At 41.9% G+C, this 19,564-nt stretch overlaps 1 protein-coding gene across 3 annotated transcripts; it reads right to left on the bottom strand.

Moving 5' to 3' along the window:
* Nucleotides 1-1,352: 1,352 nt before the first annotated feature.
* On the bottom strand, nt 1,353-19,251 carry LOC137598925 (guanine nucleotide-binding protein subunit alpha-14-like). 3 transcript variants are annotated; one of them, XM_068319507.1, is made up of 8 exons: nt 19,006-19,251; nt 18,535-18,709; nt 13,576-13,760; nt 12,878-13,032; nt 11,238-11,366; nt 10,566-10,695; nt 9,828-9,981; nt 1,353-4,023 (listed from the first exon to the last, which is right to left on the bottom strand). In XM_068319507.1, exons 2-8 carry the CDS (start codon nt 18,683-18,685, stop codon nt 3,818-3,820), a joined length of 1,110 nt encoding a protein of 369 aa, XP_068175608.1. In that variant the 5' UTR covers nt 18,686-18,709; nt 19,006-19,251; the 3' UTR covers nt 1,353-3,817. The 3 variants fall into 3 exon arrangements, with proteins under 3 accessions (XP_068175608.1, XP_068175607.1, XP_068175609.1); XM_068319506.1 differs by having other exon boundaries at nt 18,535-18,698; XM_068319508.1 differs by lacking the exon at nt 1,353-4,023 and adding an exon at nt 4,594-4,717 and having other exon boundaries at nt 18,535-18,698.
* Nucleotides 19,252-19,564: the final 313 nt, after the last annotated feature.

Below are 19,564 nucleotides of genomic sequence, written 5' to 3'. Positions count from 1 at the left end.
GGAATAATACCAAAACAAAACAATAACAATAAAGGTAATAACAGTAAATAATAATAATAATAATAAACTATAATAATAATAGAAACAATATTATTAATAATACACTAGTTACAGTAATATTAACAATAGAAATAATAGTGATAGAAATAATAACGATAGAAATAATAGCAATAATAATAATAAATAACCTTTCAAACTAAGAGAGAACCTGCGAGTCACAGTAAGGCAGCAGCATGTGAGACCATATTGGACTCGGTGAGGGAGTCAAACATTGAGGAGGACAATAAAACACATCACAGACAGACGAGCAGCTCTCTGGCTCTGGTATTTGGGGCAGATGTGGCAACCGACAGTGAAATTACAGCAACTTCCTGTTTCATGGGGAAACATCAGTTTGCCACACGGCCACACCTCTGACAACATTCGTGCACTGAAGGCTTAAGACTGAACAAACTGAAAGTCATCCTGGTTGACTCTGTAGGAAGGATGTATTTAAATACAGCACATGAATGAACAGTACACTCTAAACTTCCTCCTGAGTTTCAGTCATGGCATCAAGAGGCTTTTTAAAAGATCTGCATAAGATACACATTTTCACAGCTTGTTATATAAAATATTGCAGGGGGCTGCAGAGCCATTTTGCTATAGACTATAATTTTAATGACTTCTGACAAATGCATTGATTTTTATAGGTTCTTAAATCTTCTATGTTTGGTTTTTCATAACCAAGACCTCAACACGGCTTTTCATTGGAGATGATGTTGAGAAAGAAACTACTACAACTTTATTGAATTGTAAAATCATCCAAAAGAAACCTTCGACATTATCACACATATAATTTAAACAGAACACTGTACGCTCATGTGGCACAGCGAAAGGAAAGGCAAGTCCGCCTCTGCGTACAGACGTTGGCTAAAGGTTGGGGGCGTCTGGAACGGTGCAGCGATGAGACCTCATTACTAAAACAACTCCACGCCAGACAGACAGAGAGGAGACTGTCGTAGCCCTGATCCTCTCTGGGAGGTTCACACTCACACACACATGTACCTGCACTGACATAACCCCATCCCCCACCCCCAAAACACACGCACATACGCACACACACACACACACACACACACACACACACACACACTGAGAGTGTCAGGCCGTCTGATGACACTGAGAGTCAACAGGGCCACAGGATCACTCTTTCACACTCCTGTGGTGTGCTGTTGTGACAGCCACTATCAGCCACAGTGATGGAGCTTGTGTGTGTGTGTGTGTGTGTGTGTGTGTGTGTGTGTGTGTGTGTGTGTGTGTGTGTGTGTGTGTGTGTGTGTGTGTGTGTGCATGTGTTCATTTGTGTGTATTGCAGTGGAATTTCTCTTGACTATCTTTATATTTTTTGGATGTAAATGGGTGTTCTGCAGCATTAGCCAGCAGTTGCTGTTCTAAAGGAACATAATAAACCTCTGCACTCAAGGATAAATGATGAAGACAGCTTAAACAATCAGTCATAAAGCCTAAACTGCCAGGTTGTTTCTGGTTTTAGTAAAACTGCAACCGGCGAGTCACAGTAAGGCTGCAGCCTATGAGACCGTATTTCACTCAGTGATGTCTCAGAATGACGGGAAACAAACACAGACAGACGAGCAGATCTCTGGCTCTTTTTTGTCAGCAAAGGTCAAACAGACGCAATCAGAAAGTTGTGTGTTCACGTTTGTTTTAATATTAACTAGAAAATAAATAGTTGCCCATTTTCTTCACCCGATGCTCCCCAAAGTAATTCACTGACACCACATCAGACGAGGGCTCCCAGTTCATGAAGAGCAGTTCCCTAGAAAACAAGCTCTCTAGTCATTATTATGATGTAGAAAAAACAAAAAGAAATACAGTATTTAAACGACATAAAACTACACAGATTTAATAGTAAGGATACATCTGAAGACATCTGAAGAAAAATATGATGAACAACCACAAAACACACACTGGGAGCTAACCGTAACCTCTCGTCAAGGTCAGTTCATCTCATGAATTTAATGTCACGATCCACTCGACTCAAACTCAGCAGTCGATGCGAACAGGGATAGAAGTCACACTGCCGTCCGACACATTATTTACTATTCCTGTCCACACACTGGCAGAAATACTGCAAGACCTCACGCTGCCGAACGTATGAATAGTTTTCAATCTTGCTGGTTTGAACTCCTAAGTGTTTTGTCACAGGTCAGTGCTTCAACCTCTGACTGCACTCATGTTTATGTGATGAAGAGCACATTTTAGGCACTCTGTAAACAAGCTTAAGGTATGATGGTATTTCTTTAATTTTCTAAATGGCGGTAAACCAGCAGCAGGTGGACAACAAACACACCTCAATTGTTAAGTTTGAAGCTGCCACAGAAGACAAATTTTGCTTCAATAAGAAACCCAAATTCAGTAAAACATATACAGTATTTTCCGCACTATAAGACACACTGGATTATAAGGCGCACCTTCAATGAATGGCCTATTTAAAAAAAAAAACATACATAAGGCACATTGGATTATAAAGCGCACTGGATGATAAAGTGCACTGGATTATAAACCACATCTGAGAATTTATCTTCAATGAATGGTCTATTTTAAAAGTTTTTTCATATATATGGCACATAAGGCGCACCGTCGGTTTTTTAGAACATTAAAGGCTTTTAGGTGTGCCTTATAGTGTGGAAAATACTGTATTTTAAAATAAAAATAAAATGAATCTATGCAAAACTGTTGCACAGAAGCATATACAGTATTTTCCGCACTGTAAGGCACACTGGACTATAAGGTGCACCTTTAACGACTTTTACAACTTTTTTCATTTATAAGGCACACTGGATTACAAGGTGCACTGTCAGTTTTTGAGAAAATTTAAGGCTTTTAGGTGCGGAAAATACTGTATTTATTCCAGCATTTGGTTTCTATAAAACATGAACTCTTCTTTCATCCTCATCATCACAATCGTGAATTTATAATTGTTTTGTCCCTCACTCTTTGTTCCAGCTGTGGTGCACAATGCTGGAGATTCGTATCGGAGCGTTAACACACACGGCTGCTGTGGCGTTGAGGGAGGGAGACGGTGAAGTCTGTCACGATAATGATAGAGACAGAGCTCGACATCTATTATGTCGAGAGATAACGGTTCGATGGGGAGTTTGGCATTCTGAGAGGAGTGTTATCGAAACAAAGACGGAGATTTAAAAAAATGCAGTAGGTGCAATAGCAACACACACTGCTCTTTATGGCAGGCAGACGGTGTGAATGTGTGCGTTTACAGTGTGTGTCTCAGCTGTACCTGAATGTACCTGACGGATTCAAATATAGCATTTAAAATGTCAGTGACAGAGCGATGAGCCCGAGCCGCTCGCTACTTGGAAAAGTCATTACTCTGTTAATGGCAGCACAGCTCCTCGTAGCATCTCTGCCCCTGCTTCAATTACGGATCAATTCAGCTGCTGCGTGAACCAAACACTTCTCCGTCTTTTAAAAAGAGCAAAATCAAACGGAAAGCTGCTACAGTGGCTGAAAGAAATAATGGTTACTGGTTCGCTCCCTGGTAAATTTAGAAGACTGGAACGTTCCTGAATGCATCTACTTTGTCAGGAAACATAAGAGAAGAGGGACAAGCTGGCCACTTTCTTTTCCATCTGCTCATAAATATGGAGGATGAGCAAAATTCTGGTCTCCCTGGCTTTAGAAAAGAACCTTCATTGTTTTTGTTTTTTAAAAAGAAAAAATAAATATTACTGGCCACCTTCATGTCCTTCATTCGGAAAAGTAAGTAATCCTCAGATTTCCTTCTTGTCCAAATTCAGATTATCCCGTAGTCCTTGAGAGACTTCAGCAGCACCGTGTCCCTGATGTCATTGAACACCCGACGGATGTTGTTGGTGTCGGTGGCGCAGGTGAAGTGTTGGTACAGAGTCTTGCGCTCGTCCCTGTTGTCACGGTTGATGGCCTGCTGTTCGTACATCTTCAGGATGTAGTTCATGGCATCTTCAGCGTCATGCCTTTTACCTTTCAGACAAAAAAAAAAAGTATAATGAATTTGAGTTAGAATTCCAAGTAAAACAGTTAATATATTTCCTATTCAACAGATAGATTCATTGATTTCAGTGGTTCACAAAATGTCTCTCCAAAATAAGAAATAAATCAAGATACTTTTCTGTCTCTATTTGGGGTTTTCTGGATAATTGAGGAGCAAAACAATTAATCACATTGATCTTGTTCTCAATAAAATGTCTGACTACCTAAAAACCAAACTTTTGATCTATTATCTTTATCTTTTGTTGATGAATAGAGGAAGAAAACAAAGGCAGCAAAATTACACATTTTTATTTGGCCAGGCTTTAAGTCTAGACTGCAGCTTTCAAAACAACTGAGGATGTAATAAGGAAACTTAATCCCACTCTAATATCATGTAAAAAAAGTTCTTTTGTCTGTGATGCTTCAGACAGGAGGTCAGATCTCTCATAGTCGTATTTTAGTGGATTTTCCCCATAATTATTTCAGGTAATACCTTATTATCATGTACTGCGGTTTTAAGGATGTTATGATGCCGATGAGGTAAAAGCCAAAAAATAGCCCACCATTAAATCATCTCCACGCCACTACACAGAACCACAAGTAGAGGGTTGAGATCAGTTCATTCAATCCACAGCTAGAAACTGCTTTGATTGCTGATTAGGTCACATCTACACAGCATGTGATGCTGAAAAGAGAGTGAAATGTCAAAAGTTGAATCAAAAAGTCAACATGGGCTTCAACGATATGTTCAATTCAGCTCTTTTGTTTGACTAATGGATTGATGACATGTTTGTGATGATTACTCCTCATATTCACAGTTTGACATTGTCACAGATAAAAAACTGGTGATTGAATAAAAAAGCAAATCCTTTGTTCAGTGGGAGTTTTTAATAGACGTACTTCAATGTTTTCTGACATTTTAATAATCAAATAGACAAAGTAGTTAATCGAGACCGACAGGAAGCCCTAAAATATCCTAAACATCTTCCATCATTCCAGACCTTAATCACTGGATCTAGAGTCCATTTCATCAAGTTTCCCACTGTACTCAAATGGTATCGAGCTAATAGCATCGGTAGCATCCCAGCGTAACGACGGCAACAGTAAAAGGTCTCCACGTGGGAACCAGCCGCAGCATCAGCAGCAGCTAACAGCTAAGAGGAGGCCTGAAGGTTAAACAGACATCAAGGAGTCTGAACTGTAGGAGTCATTATTTTACCCCACTAATGCTGCTGGTAAAACAGAGTGGGCACACACACACACACACACACACACACACACACACACACACACACACACACACACACACACACACACACACAACACACAATTGATCACATGCATACACATGTAGACCCACATGTGTAGTTGCCATGGGTAACAGAAGGAGAAAGGGTGGCGGTGGTTGGAGGGTCGTGGAGGGGGTGGGAACTGTTAGAGCAGTGCTATACAGCCATTCACACCAGCAGAGCTACGGGCTGCAGCCATATCATTAAGAACGCTAAGTACCAGGAAGTGACTCATGGGCAACAACTGTCTCTCTAACTCTGTGTGTGTGTGTGTGTGTGTGTGTGTGTGTGTGTGTGTGTGTGTGTGTGTGTGTGTGTGTGTGTGTGTGTGTGTGTGTGTGTGTGTGTGTGTGTGTGTGTGTGTGTGTGTGTGTGTGTGTGTGTGTAATGGAAAGAAAGAAAGATAGAAAGACAGCGGGAAAGATTTTTTTTTTGATTTTTAAAAAGCACGTTTATTCACAGAAACCAAATTTACAGATTTAACACACTCATACATCCATATACTAAACAGAAATAAGTGATAGAGAAAATTATAGAAAAAATAATAACTAAACAACTATACATAAACTAAACTAAACACTGACTGGACAGAAGCATCTCATTGAACACAGAACACATCACCACGTGCAAACACCCCGGGTTCTTCAAACTTCATATTCAATGCTCTGTAATAATTTAAGTCAATTCTGTTTCTAGTATGAAACATTCTTTTTAAAATTACTTCTACATCACAGCTTTCAAGAGTTTCTTCCTGCTTGCATGTACTTCCATCTTTGTTTGGAACCGAAGGAAATTTAAAACCCAATAATAAAAGTTTGTTTTTTAAAACTTCACCAAACAAGAGAAATATTCTCTCTAAAAAAAACCAACAGATTTTCGAGCCCCTGACAGTCCAGAAAACAGCGAAAAATAGTTTCTCTGTCAGAATAGAATGGACAGTTTTCCCATAGACGTGGGTTATTAATTGAAATTAAACTGTTGACGATCACAGCACCTTGTAAAATCCTCCACAGTAGATCTCCAACCTTTTTATTGAATGGTGGCCTGTAGAAAGACTAATGAAGGGTTCACACCTGGTGCCAGGGTTTTTAGATGTTTTTACCCTCACTATTACTGAGGCTGATTAAAACAGAACTCGTTAAAACAAGGAGACAAACTCTACAGGGAAGAGATCGGTATCTTGTGGATTCAAAAGATCTGCACCATAACGGTTCATCAGAGCCTGTTGCTGTGGGGTGAGTGGGCTCTTCCAGTATCTCAGCAGGCTGCTGATGAGTCTCACTGAGGTCAAGCTCACAGTCAGAGCTAGACCATCGTGAATCAGATGAATTTGGATTTCACAGATGCTCCTGCAACATTCCTCACATTAAAAAATTCTCCTTTTATGACAGTTGCTTTTAAATCCAATAAAGTGAATTAAAATCCTGTGGATAAAGGCTGCGTTCAGACTGGCAGCTAGAATCCAGGTTTTAGCCCATCCAGTTGGAAGCGGATGGCTCTTTTGTAGTTGGACAGTCTGAACTGCTCCAAACGCACCGATCGGTTTTGACTGTCCATGACATCACTCTATGACACTCAGGTAACCCACCTCCATGGTCGTCCTTGTTGTTGTTGCCACTGTCATGATTATATGACGTCACACACTACACACACTGGACAATGCCTCCACCCCGACGTCGTTGCTACAGCAACCTGTTAGATTGGCCAGTAATGTTGCCTAGTCTGAACAGAGCAACATCCCATCCGGACACTACAAACAGTGTGGACAGTCAGCCCTAAACACTTTAATAAAAACATGGGAGATCTTTGAGTTTGTCACTACTCAGGTCCATTAAAAACAACACACCGTCAGGTCCCAGTTCCCAGCACTGGGCCAGGACCGCTTGTGCTATCGGCCGCCACACCAGGTTCTCAGTTCCAGTCAGGAACAGCTGGGTGAACTGCAGTTGGAACGCAGCGCCCCTGCTGGCCAGATGTGTGAGCTCCTGCCCTCTTTCCTGTTTGGGCAGGAAGAGAACGCTCTGAGGGATTCAGTGATGACAGTTCCAAAAAAGTCCAGCCTTCCTGCCTGGATTTTAGACAGTAATGTTGGCAGGGGGTCAACGCAGGATAGCACATGTCACAGCACTGATGCCACCAAGTTATTAATGATTAAAACACAACTTCTAAAAGTCAGTTGGGATAAAATCCACCTCCAATTTTTTTAGCCTCCCTTTCATATTTTCTGAAACATTGTCCAGTTCTTCTCCACAGCATTCTGGTCTCCCAGATAAACTCCAGGTATTGAAACCGATTTTTTTCTCCATCTGAGCTTATCTGGGAGTCAGATCTCCTCCAGTCCGTCTCCCACCATATGAACCTCATTCTTCGCCCAGTTGACCATAATGGAGAAGATCTCACTAAAGTGTTGCACGGTTTGTCCTAAATAGTCCTCATCATTCTGCTTTTCATCACTTTAAAACCATAGAACTGGGAATAATGAAACCAGAGGCCTGGTTTTAAAAAGGCTCCAGGGCATCCCTGAGTGTGGAGCATCCCTGGACGCCCCCTTGGACTTTAAAAGGGGAAGCTTAAACCACCATTAATCTCAAGTACACTGTCAGCATCTTGGAGATACTGAAAAGATGTGGAGATGTTATCTCCATATGAGGTCTGAGTCTAATAAAATTTGATAAAATTTGAGCTGAAACGGAAACTTTCTAGCATATGCCACAACTCTATCAAAAGACTTTTCTTGGTTTATGGAAATAAGAGTAAGTTCTTTGCCTAATGAAGCCACATGTAAACAGACAAACACGCACACACACACACACACACACACTCACACCTATGGTCAATTTGGTATCAGCAATTCACCTAAGCTGCATGGTTTTTGGAGGTGGGAGGAAGCCGGAGAACCCGGAAAGACGTCACGCAGACACAGGGAGAACATGCAAACTCCGCATAGCATGGGACTCAAACCGGGAACCGCCTTGCTGTGCAGAGACAGTGCAACCCACTGCGCCACTGTGCTGCCCGTATCTGCTTTTATGTTGTTAATAAAAATGCAACACTGAACCAAAGCGTGGTCTGTAAAACCGGCTGGCAAAATTGAAAAAATGGATAGCGTGCTTTCCTTACAGCCTACTTATGTGCATGTGCCATCAAAATTTCCCCACACGTCAGTCAACTCATTGGTTACTATGAAATCTTTTAGATGCCACACTCTCTACTCACTTCCTTAACACTCTCCCACCATGCACTGCAAAAACAAATAAATAAAAAAAGAAACAACAAACAAACACACGAACAATCCATCTAGGATGACTGTAGCGCAACAATGGGGGAGCCACTCAGAGTCAGGGACACACTGTGGCGAAACAATAACTGGTAGGAAATGATGAATGATTGGAGGGGCAGGATGTGACAGTAAAGGTCTGACAGCTCGCTTTTGGTCTTGGACATATTTTTATCAACACTGTTGAGAGCAGAGAGGATGCACTGACATTGCTTCCTCAGTGATAAATCATGCTGCAGTATGGCCACCTTGACCAGACATAGCAAGAGTAAAACAAAACATATCTTCATAAAATGAATCATTTTGGTTTGACAGTAATCCTTACAAGTCACCAAAGAACCATTAATATGTTGTTAAGAATCCGCTGTCCAGACAGACACACAAATCAAAGCCATTCGACACAAGTGCCTACCTGCTTGGTCCTCCTCCAACATTTTACTGTCATAGAGGTCAAAGTGAAGCAACAGCAAAGCTGTTCTGGTTTGTGTGTGGACAGGCGTGTAGACACATTCATGAGGTGCAGATGTTTGCAGCTATTTCTGCATTCAGGATTTACGATGACTCATATGATGCTGATGGTCTCGGTTTGAAACATAATAAGCTTCCTGACAAATGTGATAATGTGTCTGACAATGTGTTGCTAACCACAGATCCATGTTTCAGAGTCTGGGTTCCAGCTGTTTCTGTGAACCACACTCAGCCATTTCCTTTCTATTTGAGCTTTCAAGGGTTTGTATAAGAGCTCAAGTTTCTTGTTGACTCCATTTGTAAAGCAAAAATCACAGATTTTAAACTATATACTGTGTTCAAGCTGAGCAGCAACACTTGAACTCATTCAGATGTGACTCGTGCCTCCACACAGACCTACAGACAGCCAATACTTGACATCTGCCAAGGCTCTGTTCTCTGACTCTCTCTCAATCACTGTTGCAATTTCGTGTTTGGGTTTCTGAGCCTCTGCTTTGGTAAAGCCTTGGATTTGAAACGATTTAGTGCCTGACAGTCTCCAGTCTCAAAAATAGACCTTTAGAGAAACACGCTCATGAAATCTATCATGCATAAAGACAGACAAACAGCACAGCCAAACAAGTTCAACCAGCTGAAAGTCCATAATGTTTAACATGATGAACCACTAAACCAAATGAAGTGATTAACTTTATAGTGAACACTGCTTTTTGTTCACCTTATGTCCTCACCAAATAAAACAGACGCATTCAGCTGCAGCTCACCTGTGAAGTTAGGAAAATATTTCTTCAGATCAGAGTTCTGGATTTTGTCAACGAGGATGTCAGTCTTGTTGAGAAAGAGGATGATGGAGGTGCTGTGGAACCATGGAGAATGGATGGTGGTGTAGAACAGAGCAAGACTCTCCTGCATGCGGTTCTAAAGAAGAAGACATGAAAGCTGAGCATGGGTAATGTGGTAGATAAAAGTCAACAGTTCTTCAGAGATGGTTTTTCTTGAGAGAAAGCTTTGGAATACACAGCAGAGAAGGTGCCGTCTCATCTAGGGAGGGGGTTTATGGGGATCTGTCATATGGGGCCAGTTGTCAGGCCACACCGGAGGTTAATGAATGTGACTGGTGGCTTGGAGAGATAAATGGCTTAGTGGGAGGATGGGAAGGAAGACAGGAGGCCACACTGGAAAGGCTGAGAAGGTTTCCTGTGTAAGAATGACACCTGGTGGTCGATGAATGAAATGACAAATGAAATAGAGAATCAGGCATGATGGGAGGAAAGATAAGAAGATAGTAAATGTAATTCAATTAAAATTCATTTATCAAATAATTATGCAATCTCAACTGTTAGATTTACCAATAAAATATCTAAACACCAGATAACAAATGTTTTAAAACTCTATAAAAAGCTACATGCTTTCAAAACAGGTATTCGGTCATACACAGCCAGAGAATAAGTGGGCAGGCAGACAGGTAGGCAGGTAGGTAGTCAGACAGACCGTTCTCTTACAATGGTTTCTCTCTCCTCCAGGACCTGGTCGTACTCGCTGAGGGAGGCCAGGAAGATGAGGGAGGTGACGTCTTCGAAACAGTGAATCCACTTCCGCCGCTCTGACTTCTGTCCGCCCACGTCTACAATCCTGTCAGGAAGACAGGGACGTTAGATGTGTTACTAAGCACTGAACTGACAATTACGGCCGACTATCTTGCAAAAGAGAATTCAATACGGCAACCAATCATGGCAATACATCAGACATTTTTTAATGTGTGAAAGTTTGGGTGGCTTTGATGAATGTGTTCTTATAAACCTATGCAAGCTCTTCTAAACCCCACTAATTACAATTGGAGCATGTACAAAGAATTAAGGCAAAATGACCTTATATGGTTTAATTTCTAAGTATTCCCAGAGATTGAAGGGTGTGTGTCATGTCATATGTTACACACAATTTGATCTTTGTTTAGCTGTTGTCTCATCCCCCTGATCTCTGAAAGGAACGGTATTAACTCAGTGTCAAAGTGGAAAGCAGCGCTTCACTTCCTGGTGGGGATGTTGTGCCGACACAAGCAGAAATATGACTCAGTACGTGCAAGATTGAGTGAACAAAACCTCTGCAAGAGTCAACAGTGCAGTGAATGGTGTCAGTATCAGATTCATTCCCCTGGGGATTTGGGGTCTGCTCACCTTAGTGTGATGTTCTTGACGTTGAAAGCATAGTCATGGATGCCTGTGGTGGGGAATCGAACTCGCAGCACGTCCTGTTCTGTGGGGATGTAGTCTGAGGCGGAAATACGGTCCAGATTACTCATGTAGCTGGAGATAGAAGAAAAAGAAAGTTTTACATAGCTGTGTAATATATATATATATATATATATATATATATATATATATATAAATATAGTGTGTGTGTGTGTGTGTGTGTGTGTGTGTGTGTGTGTGTGTGTGTGTGTGTGTGTATGTATGTATATATATATATATATATATATATATATATATATATATATATATATATCCCCCTGTGCTTAAATCACATTTGACTGTGTACAACCAGCCCAGGTAACATGAGACAGATGACGATTGATCAATAGAAAAACAGTAATTAAAAATACAAGAGGGGAGTGGAGTGAGGTCATATAAGCTTCTGTACAGATCGTGGCTTTATGGCTTGTGTTGATACCAGCTGTCATTAGATAATGCTAACTGCATGTTTCTTATCAAGCACACACCATGACTGAGCTGTAGAGCAAACACAGAACAGAAAAGCAACAGACGGCAGCAGAGTCCAGCCTTTGGTCTGGGGCGCATCAGGATGCTTACGCCTGTCGTACGCAGTGTGTTTTCGACATGACTAATGAGTCTGAAGACTTATGAAGGTTTCTTAAAAGATAATTAAGGTCTTTCAATGCTAACACCTATGCTTCGTCAAATACTGTTTGATCAAGTGGTTTCAACATGGCTCAGCCCCAATGTGTGTAGACCAGCCCCCTCCAGTGGCCTCAGTGCTAAACACACTGAAGGGCTGTAGCACAACCAGCGTGATTCACTTGAGGGTGACAAAACCTCAACACCACGTGTCAAACTTGAGGCCCGGGGACCAGATGTGGTCCGCCACAACATTTGATGTGGCCTGTGCGAGCAGAAAAGGTCAGAGTGTTTAAAATTTTAGATTACACTGAGTTACATTTAGTTACATTATCAACACATCACTACCTAACAGTCTCCAGAGGATGACAAATCAAAGCAATTGTAAAAAGGTTATTTGATACATCCAAACACATAAACGCACAGCTAGTTGTGTTTCGTTTAGTAAATTATGATGTACATAATTTAGCAAGCTGTAAGAACGACAGGCGGAGGAGACAAAGATGTGAAGTAATGAGGAAACCTCCGTTAATCTCTATACCGTTTGTTATCTCTCAACTTATGACCAATTCTAGTACAAAGGTCACCCACTGCATAAGCAGCGTGACGTCCCATACTCCTTTGTGATAAATAAGCTCATTGATTGCAGGTATTGGACTGATGTCATCCAAAAACATGCTGTTTGTGTTCTTCGGTCTTATTCTGAGTGCTGTCCACCGGCCAAGTGTTTGTGTAAAACAACACTCACATGTTGTGTTTTCGGGGGGGGGGGGGGTTCTGACACATCTTAGATTGTGTGATCAACCAACATAAGTTGTGATCCTCTGTATAATATAGATTCCTGTACAGTATATCACTGCTGGGAACATGATGTGATGGGTTTATCACATGACATCATCTAACATGGAGCCTTAACTCAGAGTGTATCCAGTGTAGAGAGCTTTGGCCCCCCGGTTACTCACTACTCCGTGGAGTCCAGGAGCTGGTACTCGCAGCGACGGGTGTAACAGACCTTGATGCCCATATCTGCCCAGAGTTGGCGGATGGCCTCAGCGTAGCCCTGCTCCAACTGGGTGATCTGCACTGTGTTCACATCCTGCAGCCACTTGGCATGGATCTGAAAGACAGCCAGAACTTCAGCGTTTTACTTTCCGTGCCGAAAAACTCCATGTCTGAAAAAAATTTTTTTTAGACATCCTGTTACAGGTTTTGTGTGAATTTCACCTTACTCAAGGATTGAGTGTGTTCAGCTTCTATAAAGAGACGACAACATGCTATGTGTGTGTTTCTGTCCTGGTGTGTTTGTTGTCTCTTGTTAAAACCTGGGGTAATTCCCAGATAAGAGTTACTGTACCTGTCCTGATGCTCGCATGCATGTGACGTCTGTATTTATATGTGATCCCTTCTCTTCCTGTGTGACTGTGTTTTTTTTAAACTTGCATGCTAGTAATAAGTAAGACGGTTAAACTTAATTTATATAGCACCTTCCTTCACATAGGTTACGATGGGCTAAAATTAGACATCAATCAAAGCTTCTGGCAGATGGTTTGACAAGAGGAGCAAGTGGATCAATACACTTTATGTGTTTTGTTGTAGTTGAAGTTGCTGTATTGATCCAATCTGAGTGGAATGCACAGCTGATGGTGTGTTGGGAGTCCACCTCATTCTCTGGGTTGGAGTAAGGAATTCTGAGCGCCGTCATGGCTCCCGTCATGGCTTTTATGGCTGTGAAGATGTTCTGGTAGATGCATTTGGCGAAAGCCCTCCTGTCCTCCTCTGAGAAGCCTCGTCCGTGGATGATCCTCATCTGTCGGATGAAGGTGGTTTTCCCACTCTCCCCGGTACCTGAGACGACAGGAGGGGCAAATAATAAGAGTCACCAAAACGTTTTAGGTTAAAGTTCCGCTCAGAGGCAAACACTGTCAGGACGGCAACCATTGTCCCCCTCCCTAAAAAGAGCCCACCGACCTGCCTGAATGACTTCAGGCCGGTAGCACTCACTCCAATCATCTCAAAGTGTTTTGACGGACCGCTAATGCCTACAGATGGTGGTGGAGACTGCTGAGAAGATCACCAGGATTAAACTGCCCTCCCTGCAGAGCATCCACCAGCACTGAGTCCACAGCAGATCACCCTCCATCATGAAGAACCCCACCCGCCCCCAACATGATCTGTTCACACCCCTACCCTCAGCCTGGAAGTACAGAAGTGTGTAACGCAGAACAACAGAGAATATTTTTTAAATATTTTTTAGTGCTGTCAGGCGATTAAGAAAAATAATCTAATTAATTACAGGATTTGTAATTAATTAATCTAATTAATCACATTTTAATCTCATACCTGCTAAAGGCCCCCAAATTCCAGGACATTTCAAAATTGTAGCGCATGACTAATCAATAGAATACACCAAGAAGAGAAAATTTGAAATCCACATTTTTATTGGTTAAGTGTGTTTTATAAATGAATTTCAAAAGAAAAAAGGCCAAGCACATCAGCAAACCAATTAGACCCGGTGCATTTCTCAAAAATGCAATACAAATACAGTCAAATCTTCTTCTTCTTTTCCTTTCGGCTTTTCCCTTCAGGGATCGCCACGGCAAATCAGTTGCCTCCATCTAACCCTGTCTTCTGCATCCTCTTCTCTCACACCAACTACCTTCATGTCCTCTTTCACTACATCCATAAACCTCCTCTTTGGTCTTCCTCTAGGCCTCCTGCCTGGCAGGTCAAAATTCAGCATCCTTCTACCAATATATTCACTATCTCTCCTCTGGACATGTCCAAACCATCTCAGTCTGGCCTCTCTGACTTTATCTCCAAAACCTCTAACTTGTGCTGTCCCTCTGATGTACTCATTCCTGATCCTATCCTTCCTGGTCACTCCCAGAGAGAACCTCAGCATCTTCATCTCTGCTACCTCCAGCTCTGTCTCCTGGCTTTTCCTCAGTGACACTGTCTCTAGACCAAACAACATCGCTGGTCTCACCACAGTTTTGTACACCTTTCCTTTCATTTTGGCTGAAACTCTTCTATCACACATCACACCTGACACTTTCCTCCACCCGTTCCATCCTGCCTGTACACGCTTCTTCACCTCTTTTCCACACTCTCCAGTGCTCTGGACTGTTGATCCTAAGTACTTAAAATCCTCCACCTTCTCGATCTTTTCTCCCTGTAACTTCATACTTCTACTTGGGTCCATCTGATTCACACACATGTACTCTGTCTTACTGAGGCTAACCTTCATTCCTCTCCTTTCAAGGACAAACCTCCACCTCTCTAGCTTCTCCTCCACCTGTTCCCTGCTCTCACTGCAGATCACAATGTCATCTGCAAACATCATAGTCCATGGGGATTCTTGTCTAACCTCGTCTGTCAGCCTGTCCATCACCATAGCAAACAAGAAGGGGCTCAGAGCTGATCCCTGATGCAGTCCCACCTCCACCTTGAAGTCCTCTGTCACACCTACAGCACACCTCACCACTGTCTTACAGTCCTCATACATGTCCTGCACTGCTCTAACATACTTCTCTCCCACTCCAGACTTCCTCAGACAATACCACAGTTCCTCTCTGGGGACACTGTCATAAGCAATACAAATACAGTTTAATAAAATAAATAAAATTCAGAAATAAAATAAGGCTGAGTCTCAAATAGGCACATAAACAGATTCTCAAAGTGAATACTAAAGCTGACTCAATACAGCAATTCAAAATGAATACTAGTATAACATGCCTCTAAATAAGGCAACATCAATAGCAAGATGCCAACAGGCATTTCCTTTAACAGGGTAAGCTAACGTTACAGGAACTGACAACAGACAACTCTGTGTCCTTAACATGTTTTGCATTTAAATGATGCGTTAGGCTGGAGCTGCTTCGGTGTTCAGAAATTTTTTTTTTACAAAAGGTACAAATCACTGGTTTTTTGTTGATAGTCCCGTCTTTGTTCTTTTTATAAATAAACTTTCCGCCCAAAGGTCCGAGTGGGCTTGCCTCGCTCTCCTGTATCGCGTCCATCTCTGTTGTGAGTCACTCTGCTTTTGACTAGTGGCGCGGGTACGAAGTGACGTCACTGCAGCCTACGGGTCCTTCAGTGGGCCAAATTTAAAATGCTTGTGCATTGACTTGCCACTCACGATTAATTGCATTAATTTTTATAGCGCGTTAATTTACAGCATAATTAATTAATCTAATTAACGCGTTAAACTGACAGCTGTAATTTCTTTTTATACTCAGGCATTCTACGGACAGCAAAGTAAGAATTTCATTTTATAACAAAACATTTGCTTCTAATGACTGAAAGTGTGTTTGTGGGTCTGAAATCCTAACTATACACCCCTACAGTGTTCCCACTAGACCCTGCAGTCACTCCTCACCAGTAATGGTGACAGAAACAGATCCAAAAATGTACAATAATGTCTGTGTGATTAACCACCTACCCACCAGCAGGCCCTGATGCTGCGTCATATAAAACAAATCCTGTTGGATGAGCCACTATTTTTTTTTTTTGCTGATATTGTTTGATGCTTGTGCTCCTTACTGTCATTCTTCCTTCATGGTGTTTAATACCTTGTTTATCCCGCACAGTGTGAATACAACCGCTACTCAAGGAGCGACTGACACACGTTAGCAATGAAAAAGGAAGAGCAGCAAAAGAAACTTCAGCTGAATTTCAAGAAGATAACAATGAGGGCTAACTTGAGTTACTGTATTCCACGTTCATGAATACTATCCTTGATAACTTACAGCTTCACTTATTGACCTGGTTGGGTTAAGAATGGTGATGCTTAGACCAACGTTTAGCCTCCGACAGTCAACAAGAACTGTTTTCTTGGTTTTTCCACACATTGTTTTCCCTTTCTTGTAAATTCACAACAGCATTTGGGAGGGAAGGAGATAATCCTGTATTAATAGACGCTTTACTGACAATCTGTTACCGCAAACAAAGCTTTTCACCTTTCTATCATCTGACATAGTGGTAGAGGAAGTAAGACCAGGCAATAAATCATTGTCATTGTTTATGGTCTCTGCATATCATACCAGGGATTCCCCCTGGCCATTGTTGAACAGAGCTGCTATGACCCCAGGGTCAGACTGATCCAGCTGAGCATTCGTCTCGCTCGTAACAAGTTAAACAAAAGACTGAATATGAAACCTGAAGCACCTGTGATACAGTAGCTCTGTGTTTTCCACACATGCCTCACATTTAGTAAGACGATTTTCTCTCAGAACACAGACTAGTTTTCATGGCGTAAGAAGAGTTCTTCATTCAAGATGAGACCACCAACCATCACAATAAAACACAGCAAAAAACCAGCTACCAAACTACTACTACAAAAGTACTGTATTTTAAATGTCAATTAAACTAAATAAAATAATCAATCAGTAACTTCAGTTGATTGAATAAAGTCACCTACTGTCTTGATGAGTTTTGAAACTTTTATCTGTTTATTGTGTTTGCATAAAAGTACTTATTCACTAGGGTCCAGTAATGCTAATAAAGCTACACTGAACACATTGTGACTGGCTTCACATTCTCCAAATGTGTTTTAGAAAGGGAAAAATCACAGATGCCACAACTTCTCAAAGACCTTTAATGGTGGTCTGTCAGGTAGTTCATATGTAAATAACAAAAATAGCCAAAAATAACCAATCTTGTGATGTCCAGTCTATACTGAGTGTCCAGTTACACAACATTTTTTTGTGTAAACAGAAAACAAACCATCACACAGACGGTGGTGAACACACCTCCTTCTTGGCCCATGTAATTAATATCATCGTAATTTCAGCCCCATTTCACAGTTCATGTCTAAAATGCTTTTATGAAGAGAACACAATGAGAGGAAGAGGTATAACATATAACCAAGCTATTTCCTCTCCCCCTAGTTATTTGTCTAGTTGCCAGCAATCAGCTGTGGAGACGTCTGCATTGTCTCTCATGCAGTATAATGGAAGCGTGTTCGCCCATGAGTAAACATTCTACAGGGCGGCACGGAAGGAAAAATGTCCCCACATTAAAAAGTGTCTGCAGCGAGGCCTGTGGATCATCACCAGTAACTGGGTTTGGAGTTCAGGAAAGAGATGCTGCTGTTGAGTAACTCAAAAAACGTCTCTGGTGCTTCCAGCACCAAAAAAATCCATTTAGTCCCATTCCATTTTAAAAAAGGCAGACATCTCCACAGATTATCCCACTGAAGTCTGACAGGTCACTCACATCTACAGACAAGTGTGTGTGTGATTGCGTGGTGTTAATACAATTAACAGTTTTAGCTTTAATAAAGCAGGTCCCGCACTTTGACAATACCCTGTGACGATCAGGACATTATCTGAACAGCTGACAGAAACACCAGTGTGTTTGTGGGCCTTGTGTGTTCAGCCCCTTTTGTGTTCAGGTACATAACCAACCTACGCGTGTCCATTCTTCACATACTCTAGCAGTGACACACAATTTAAATAGTTTTCTCTCTCACCAAACAGGTAACACTATAATATGTAGACAAGGCGTGCCTTCTTTGTTGGTATCTGTATGATCAAAGTGAATTGGATTAATTCTATTCCTTAATAAATACACATGATATTGTTATTCCATTGTAGTGCTAGCAGATGAGTTCACTGACCCAGCAGGAGGATTTTTATCTCCCTTCTCGTGTTCTTTTTCTGCTGCTTGAGGATCCTCTGGATCTCCTTGTCCACAGCGATGGATCTCTTCTCCTCCTCGGACAGACAACAGGTGCAGGTGCGGCGGGACCACTGAAAGCAGCCCGCCATGGCCGACAAAACGCTGAAATGACACTGTTAATGAATAATCAGCTGCAACCACACGATAAGGACCGACAATAAACTCCATGTCAAGTCAATGTCCAGCGACTCAACGCGTCCTTTACTTCTAACTTTGTCCTCTAATTATTAGCGCTCTGATTTATTTCTGACACCCCCCCTGAATTAAGCCACAACAGGTGGGAGCTGGACTTTAAATGTTGTTGACAGCGCATCGGGAGGATTAGAACCTTTACAGCCTTTACATCTGATAGAGTTATAGTTAAAGTGTACGTTTGTTTAAAAGTTACAGAACAAAAAAAGCGTCCTACCTGCAATCACTCCGTCACACTCCCTGGGATCGAGCAGGTAGACGCTCTGATTTCTGCCCCTGGTCCATGACTCTACCCCCCCACCTGTGGCTATCTGCTAGTAGCCGCCGCTGAAGTGCACAAACGGCGTCCTTAACCCACATATAACGAGCTCCACGCTTTTCCTTCAGCCCACAAGAAACGATTCAAACCCCGGCAACGTCCACCTCCGCCCACAGAGGAACGTGAAGCCTCCTCGGTCTGACAACACTCCGACAGGAAAGCTCTTAGAAGGACGCGCAGCGGCGAGAACGCGGCAAAAAAAAAAAGCGCAACTGTGTCGGAAGTTAACGCATGTGTGCTTTACAAAGTAAGAGTGCGATGTTTCTATTTTACGGAGAGGCTAATCAAAAGAAAATACAGAATATGTATGGATAAAATCACAGGAATGTAAAACATTTCAATTAGATGAAGATTAGATTGATTGAGGTTGGATTAATTGTGCGTTAAAAGTTGAATTCATGCGGCACAGTTTCACCCCCTTCTTCTTCATTTCCTTTCAGCTTTTCCCTTCAGGGGT

This window comes from Antennarius striatus, chromosome 7 (genome assembly GCF_040054535.1).
Source record: "Antennarius striatus isolate MH-2024 chromosome 7, ASM4005453v1, whole genome shotgun sequence".
NCBI lineage: Eukaryota > Metazoa > Chordata > Actinopteri > Lophiiformes > Antennariidae > Antennarius > Antennarius striatus.
This window is presented reverse-complemented; position numbering and strand designations above follow the sequence as displayed.

Coding starts and splice junctions, on each gene's coding strand:
- LOC137598925 (XM_068319507.1), bottom strand. CDS start 18,685: ATGGCGGGCTGCTTTCAGTGGTCCCGCCGCACCTGCACCTGTTGTCTG. Junction 13,033..13,575: donor ACTCCAACCCAGAGAATGAG/GTGGACTCCCAA, acceptor GCTGTCTTTCAG/ATCCATGCCAAGTGGCTGCA. Junction 10,696..11,237: donor GTCAAGAACATCACACTAAG/GTGAGCAGACCC, acceptor TCTTCCTGACAG/GATTGTAGACGTGGGCGGAC.